This window comes from Oratosquilla oratoria, chromosome 28 (genome assembly GCF_046742065.1).
Source record: "Oratosquilla oratoria isolate Oo_2021 chromosome 28, ASM4674206v1, whole genome shotgun sequence".
NCBI classification, from domain to species: Eukaryota; Metazoa; Arthropoda; class Malacostraca; order Stomatopoda; family Squillidae; genus Oratosquilla; species Oratosquilla oratoria.
In genome coordinates, this window is record NC_134804.1 from 40606130 (window position 1) to 40613629 (window position 7500).

At 53.1% G+C, this 7500-nt stretch overlaps 2 protein-coding genes across 10 annotated transcripts in view; both read right to left on the minus strand.

The window, feature by feature from the left end:
- for (cGMP-dependent protein kinase for) overlaps positions 1-7500 on the minus strand; it is a 592330-nt gene that overhangs the window by 90414 nt on the left and 494416 nt on the right. The window lies entirely within an intron of this gene.
- Positions 868-6268, minus strand: LOC143040336 (uncharacterized). Of its 3 annotated transcripts, none has more exons than XM_076211283.1 (2): positions 4179-6268; positions 868-4024 (listed from the first exon to the last, which is right to left on the minus strand). In XM_076211283.1, exon 2 carries the CDS (start codon positions 3983-3985, stop codon positions 2942-2944), a length of 1044 nt encoding a protein of 347 aa, XP_076067398.1. In that variant the 5' UTR covers positions 3986-4024; positions 4179-6268; the 3' UTR covers positions 868-2941. The 3 variants fall into 3 exon arrangements, with proteins under 3 accessions (XP_076067398.1, XP_076067399.1, XP_076067397.1); XM_076211284.1 differs by having other exon boundaries at positions 4174-6268; XM_076211282.1 differs by having other exon boundaries at positions 868-6267.

A 7500-nucleotide genomic window follows, 5' to 3' on the forward strand; every position in this document is an offset into this window, starting at 1 on the left:
TACACATCAGCGCAGGATGTTTGTACGCATGCGCATTTCATAACTGTACAAAGGTGCCGTCTCTGTTGCTAAGGTATTGTCGCTGTTGCTGTTGTCGTTTCTCTCACTTTTCTTGGTAATAAAGTAACTACTGTTGTCGAGCGTGTTTCTGTTTATAGTTACTAAATTCTTGTCGACTGTCGTCCTCACTGCCGTTATTGTTATGTTATGCTTGTTACTGTTTGTTTCTGTTGTTTGTTTGTTTGTTTGTTTGTTTTTCCTGGACCTAATTACTTGAAAACAGACAGACGATGGCCTAGTTTAACCGAAGTCTATCTATTTCTCTCCCTCTCTCTTATAGAAGCAGAAAAAATAAACGGTTATCAACAAACAAATCTGCCAACTCCTTTACCAACTGCAAAGACAAGACGGTCCACAGGTACGTGGCCTTCTGTTGTATCCTTCCCCTCCCTCCCTCCCTCCTTCTGCTGCTGCTGTCAGTCACAGCTGGAACTAGACTCTCCACTGGGATTGCCAAACTCCCGTTTTGGGTACAGCCACCACTAAACCAAAGGATCTGGATTGAAAATAGAATAAAAAAGAGAGACATTAAAAGCAACCAGATACAGCTATCGTTGAGTCCTGCTTTTGTGCTCAAAGGCGCAGGAGCTTTGGTCTCAACATTAAACTCTTTCTTCTTCTTCTTCTTCTTTTTCTTCTTCTTCTTCTTCTGACCGACCTTTATCTCCTGTAGCTCCCGCCAGAGACATACCGACCGCTTGCTTGCTACTCGGTCGGTTGTTCGGTCGGTCGGTCCTGCCATGGTCGGTCGAGCGGTCCTACAAGTTGGCCTTGGACGGCGACTGGGGGGTGGGATCTTCTTGTGGGCGAATAAAACCATCAAGATTTCCCTCAACCTTTTATTGAAGGTCCCAGGTAAGGCAATACATCGTTTTCAATCTACATCATCATCAAACAACACGCGGATATAAGAGACCTACATCCATCCAAGCGATCACCATCTTCATGGGACATAATAGGTCACCGTCATCATGATAGACGGTACAACCATGTCGATGAAAACGTTTAATAATACAACACATAAATACACGAGAGCGGCCCCATCCATTGGCTCTGTCGATTAAACCCTTTGAGGGGACGACATAATACAGCTCATCATCATCATCATCATCATCGTCGTCATTTTTTATCTCTAAAGAGACAAAATATATGATCAAACTAACAGACGCTCAAACAAGCAGGCATTCAAAACATCTAATCTACACGACGTCCAGAATATATATATACAAAAGGCGAATCTACACAGGAAAATATGTCTTTGATAACATGTGGGTGGGGGTGGAGATATGTGTGTTGAGAAAACCCATGGGCGATGTGAATCTTGGTATTTAATCACGAGCGATACATATATACGTTCACAAGTCATGGAAAATGTGTAAATCAAGTACACTGGGGAAGGGGCGAGTCTAAGTGTATGTGTATATATATATATATATATATATATATATATATATATATATATATATATATATATATATATATACATATATATATATATATATATATATATATATATATATATATATATATATACACACACATGGTTATTACTAAGGCATGGCACGTGTGATAATTGTCGGGTACCTCGGAGCCAAAAGCGTCAAACTTCAGTGAAGAAAGAGCCCCAAAATGCATCCTAAAACAAACAAAAACGATTACCCTTACCTTCAGTTCGACCATGACCTAAATTCGAAAACGGCTTTGTCTCCAGCCGGTGACCTACACCGAACCCCAACCATCACCCTAAACATAAAAACAAAAGCCCCCTAAAACCCTAGCAATAACGTCTATTGTCACCCACCCCACCCTCTCCCCACCCCCAACCCACCCGAGCCTAGCAAGAAAGTATGCCCCGCCCAATGGCAGCTGAAGCTGCTTTTGGCTCCGAGGTTCCTAGGGTCATGTTTTCGTAGCTTGGCTAATTATGCAGTGCGTGTTTGGATACTGGATGCATATCATAAGCGCAATGAAAATGGGGGAGGGGCCGCAGCAACAGCAACCAACCTTCACAAGTGGGGAACCCAAAGGCATGGGGAGCCTTTGGGGAGCTGTTGCCGCTGCTTCTGCTGCTGCTACTGCTGCAAGAGGCTGCTGGGCCGAACTGTTGCTTGTCAGTGTGGGTGTTGCGTGTGGTGTGCCCTTAAAGGAAATGCCGACCTATCCAGCCCCCAACACATTCGGTTCATCCACGCCCAGGGGCACCCGTCCCTCGTCCTCTTCCCTGAGAACAAGACGGGGAGAGGCCTTCGTCGGGAGGGGAGGGGAGCCAATTGTCACTCACCTTCGTTCGCTTTGCGCCACGAAAGACGCGAATATATAGATCACTCGTGGGAGGGAGGAATGATCAAGAATAAATGCACGCTAGACGAAGCAAAAAATTAAAATTAAAGGTCACGAACGATCACTGCGAGATTCACTGGCTACCACTCTCCTCCCGAGGGGGGAATGTCTACGAGATAGTCAACGCACCATAAGAAGAGGAACATTTAAGCCAATGCTACAGACGAATTGGCAGGCCAAGTCGTCTGCGATTAGTGTGTGTGGGCAAAATATAGGCAACGAGGGAGGAACGGGTCGGAGGAGGAATGGGGGTTGGTGTGGAAGAGGAGAGGGAGGAAGGCTGGTGGGGGTGGAGAAGGCGTTGGCCTAGTGTTCCTCCCCCGCCGGCCTCTCGTAGCGCCATGTGAGAGCGGCCCGCGCGAGGAAGGACTTCTTCGGCGGGCCGCCCCCGCAGGCAGGGTGGAACGTGCCTATGCGGGCCCCCGCAGCGCGTCATGCCGAGTGGTCAGGGGTGGCGGTGGTGGTTGGTGGTGTTTTGCGAGGCTCGTGAGTACAGCTGGCTGGCGTCTGCGGGCGCGATGCTCGGGATGCAACTGGCACGTCACCGAAGTCCTGTAGACTTACTTGAGCTGTCCGACTCCTCGGGACCCGACGACACACTGCTGGGGATCCTGGCTGCAGAGACGCCCGTGCGGCGGTGTCGGGACTGGGACTTGGCGTTCAGCTCCATCAACTTGGGCCTCGGGATGGCCCACTCGTCGTCAGATTCAGAGTTTCTGTTGTTGCTGTGGTGGTGACGGCTGTGGTGGTTATGGGTGCCGTGGCTTGGCCTGTGGGTGTTATGCTCGTGCTTGGCATGCTTGTGGTGGTGACCTCTCCTTTCGGTCGTGGCTGTGGAGATGACGGCCTTGCGCGAGAACCTGTGGTTGGGTTTCTGCACGTAGTCGAACTCATCTCCGGAGCCTGAGGAGCTGTTGCTGTTACTGTTTCCGTCACTGGTGCCGCTTGGGTGGCTGTGCTGACGGGCCATCTTGGGACGCGAAGAGGCGAGGGTCGCGAGTGTGTTAAGGTTGTACATGGAACTCATGTGGGACTCCCTCCTCAGGGGCCGACTAAGGGCATTCTTCACCCGGAGGGCGTCAAAGAGCGGGTGTCCAGTCTTGCACACGTCTCTGATCTTTTCCTGCTTGTCCATCTCCTCCATCGTCTTGCGGTAGTTGATGGCCTCGGTGGACTCATAGATGTTCTCCTCGCTGGCGGCGCTCCTGAGGCTGCCCAGGAGAGTCTTGGCCAGCACGTCCATATTCACACTCTGGCGGTTGTTGCTGCTGTTCCTCTTTCGGTTCGATTGCGAACTGCTCCGAGCGCGGTGTCGGTTCTCGTGGTCGTCGCCGCCGCCGCCGTAACGATGCTTGGGGGCCATGAACGAGTCAAGGTAGTAAGCATCGTTCTCGGCGCCCAAGAGCTTGAGGCTGTCGAAGGTTGGGTACAGACCCTCGGCAGTCCTCCTCGGGTCCTTCACCTTGATCATGCGCTCGTAGTTGGCCCTGTCCTGTAGGTGCCGGCTCTTCAGGGCGTTGAACATAGGATGGACGCCCTTCTCGGAGCGGCCATGTCCTCCTCGACCCTTTGTATGCATATCCATGGGACCATGTAAGGCCGGCTGGAAGGACACCCTCGAGCTCTGGAATCCAGGCATGTCGAAGATTTATCACAACACTGCGAAATGATCTTTCACCAAACTTATCAATGTGGGAGAGAATAATAATAATAATAAACACCAAAAACCTTTCAGTGGGTAAGCCACTCACTATATATAGAACACACTGTCACCTTACGATATGCTTGCTTGGTTGATGGCTGGCTCGCTCGGCTCCTCTGCCTACTGGGGGCTTCCTCCTTCGTCCCGAGTGCTGTCTTCACTGGGTTGGCACTCAGGGAACAAGTCTGGCCACTCTGAGCTCGGGGAATCGAGTCACGCAACAGGCTTGAGCGGCTGCACGCCGAGTGATGTAAGGCGGTGCAGAAGATGTCGCTTTCTAATCAGCATCAACGAGGCATCGCCTGGCGACTTGCAGTGTAACACTTTAGGACGGAGTGGTGAGGAGTGGAGGAGGAGGAGGTGGTGGTGGTGGTGGTGATCTCGGGAGGTTATGGCTTGGTTGTGGACAGGTTGGAGAGCTGGTAAAGCTCACGCTCACTCTCACTTTCGGTTGCACAGGGTCTTGGAAACGGTCTTCTCGTGGAGAGAAGGGGGCGGGAGTGTGGTGGAGAAGGCGAAGACGAACGAACGAGATATACCGGGTGTTGCAAAGGGATTAATCGCAACTCAGCCGTTCCACTTTTGTTGCAATTGGTGCCAGAGGAGACTTCGTGTTGCAAGCAACCCCCTCTGTGTGTGCCAAGGTGTCGTGGCAGGGCGCAATGGAGGCGACCCTCGTGGCTTGGAGTCACGACTGGTCGGTTCCGTTATCCTGGTAAGGGAGTAGGAGGAAGGGACGTGGAGAGTGGAAAGGGTCTTGGCGCATGCGCAGGCTACAACGATGCAAGGAGAGGGACTTTTGTTGTTTTATCCTATCTAACTGAGGTATCACACACTTGGAGGCAGGGGGGATAAAGTTTGTGATTTCACTGTTAAATCTTTTTATTCTTCTTTTCGTAACACAAAGGGGTACACGTAACTTTTTTTCTTTCACTTTTAGGTTTGCACAAGCTTTGGGGACACTGTTTTCTTCTCACAACTTTTTTTTTTCTTTCAGTTTCCTGCACTTAGAAACACTGCAGTTGGTTAATGACAATCACAAACTTAGGAACGGGGACAGACGAGATTTCTTCAGGTGATTGTATATGAGAAGGTTCGGACAGGATGACGTATTCTGCCGCGGAGCTTGAAAATGTTGCGTTCAGAAAGCGGGTCGGTTGCTTGGTTAGTTTGGGGGACTGGGGGGTGGGGGCGAGTCGTTTCAAGAGCTTCTTGCAGGGAGGGTATAATTTCCCCCCACGATGTCGGAACAGGGTGGAAGAAGGGGGTCAGGGGGACGGGTGACACCAATACGGGTGGAGGGGAGAAGATAAGGTGACTTGACGAGTCAGTTGCTTCTTGCCGCAGCCGAAGGGATTATTCGGTTGCGAGCGAGGGTGGCGGGAGGTTAGCTTCCTGAAGAAGGACAGAAGAAGATGACGAAACTTGGCGAGGCGCCGAAGAAGGGAGCTGGGAGAAGTTGACTACGGGGGATCCGGTGGAGGGTTAGCTGAAGGGGATTCCGCGTTGCCGCTCCTTTATCGCCGTGCTACGAGTTACAACTTGAGCAGCTTCGTGCAACAAAGCTGGCTTCTCGAACTCAGGCTAGGAGACTCTCAACCAGGCCTTCCAGTTACGCACGCGCACAGCACAGACTTCGGGCAGAGCTCCTTCGGGAGGCGGCCAAAGAGGCGCTCCTGATAACTTAAGCTTCTGCTGCTGGCGACGAGAAGAGCTCAGGCTACCCAAACGAGGGGCACTCCTGAACAGCGCTACCGGGGGAGGGAGGGGTGCGTGGCAGCGGGGGCCTGGGAGGGCTGCGGGTGTTCGCTACGGCGTCTTCGTGCCGAGTGAAGGATGTCCCTCGAGCGCGTGTCCTGGTCGGCACCCCACCGCGGACCAACGCTGCTGCTGCTGCTGCCGCCATCAACGCCACCGCCGCCACCGCCGCCGCCGCCGCCAGCCACCGAGGCGGCGAGGGGCGGGGACTCCTAAGGCGAACCGGGTACGTGATGATCTTGCTGTCCACGGGCGTCGAGGAGGAGAAGGACGAAGAGGAGGAGGGGGAGAAGGACGAAGAGGAGGGGAACGAGGAGGAGGAGGGGAACGAGGAGAAGGGAAACGAGGAGGAGGAAGAGGACGAGAAGAGGGAGGAGAATGAGGAGGGGGAAGGGGAAGAGAGGATGGCAAGGTAAAGGAAGAGGAGAAGGAGGAAAAGGAAGTGGAGTAGAAGGAGGGGGTAAAGTAAAAAAAAATGGGGTGAACAGAAGCAACATAAACTCCAGAAGAAAAATAAAGAGCTTTTTTTAGGAAATACATGTGGTTTTCTCGGTTTTCTGTCCTCCTTACCCTGGGCATCGAGTAAAGACCAGACATGAGGGGAGGAGAAAAGGGTAGAGACGGGAGGAGGGTGTATGGAGGAGGGGATAAGGGGAGGAGGGAGGAGGGGAGGAGGGAGGAGGGGAGGAGGGAGGAGGGGAGGAGGGGATAAGGGGAGGAGGGAGGAGGAGGGAGGGGGTGGAGGGGAGGAGGAGGAGGGGAGGAGGGAGGAGGGGAGGAGGGGAGGAGGAGGGAGGTGGGGGGGACGAATCAGGGTTGTCGAGCTCTTCCAGTGAGAGTGAGTGCTGTGCTGGGCGGGGCCGCGTCTCTCAAGGTCACCCGCCCCCTCCCCCTCCTCCTCCTCCCTTCCATCTCCTCCTTCCCTCCCTCCTCCTCCTTCATCACCTCTCCCTCCCTCCCTACCTCCCTCTTGCCCTGCTCCGCACCGTTACCCACCACTCCCCCTCTCCCCCACCCTCCTGCCCTCCATCTCCGCCTCTCCCTACCTGCCCGGTTAAGCCTTCCACACGGCCCCACCCGCTCCCTCCGCCTTATCCTTTCTCAAGCCTGGAACATGTGGTCCTTGTCCCTTGAGCGGGTCTCTATACAATGCCCCTTCAGGGACGTCCAGGGGGCGCCAGGGAAGGAGAGGTGTTGTACACCGCCAAGAAGAGCTCGAGGTGTGTATCTGGGCCAGGTGTTACGATCGGCCACCGGGTAATGGAACCAGAGCACTGGAGCAGACGTGAGCTTCAGACAACACCTTCTGCAGGTTGCAACATGGCGCTCCCTGTTCTGTGGCTCGCCCCCTCCTCGAGGATCCTTCCTTCCTTCCTTCCTTCCTTCTTTTCTTTCTTCCTCCCTCTCCTTCTCGCCCTGTATGTCTCCTACACTTCTGCAGGGTGCAAAGCGGCGCTCCCTCTTCTCTAGCTCCCCTCCTAGAAGATCCTTCCATCCTTCCTCCTCCTTCACCTCTTCTTCCTCCTCTTTCTCCTTCTCTTCCTTCTCCTCCTCTAGGTGTTCTCCTTGGAAGGCAAATCCTACCTTTCTGTGGGCTGCAAAACGGAGTTCTCTATTCTGTGACTCCCACTGAGGGATCC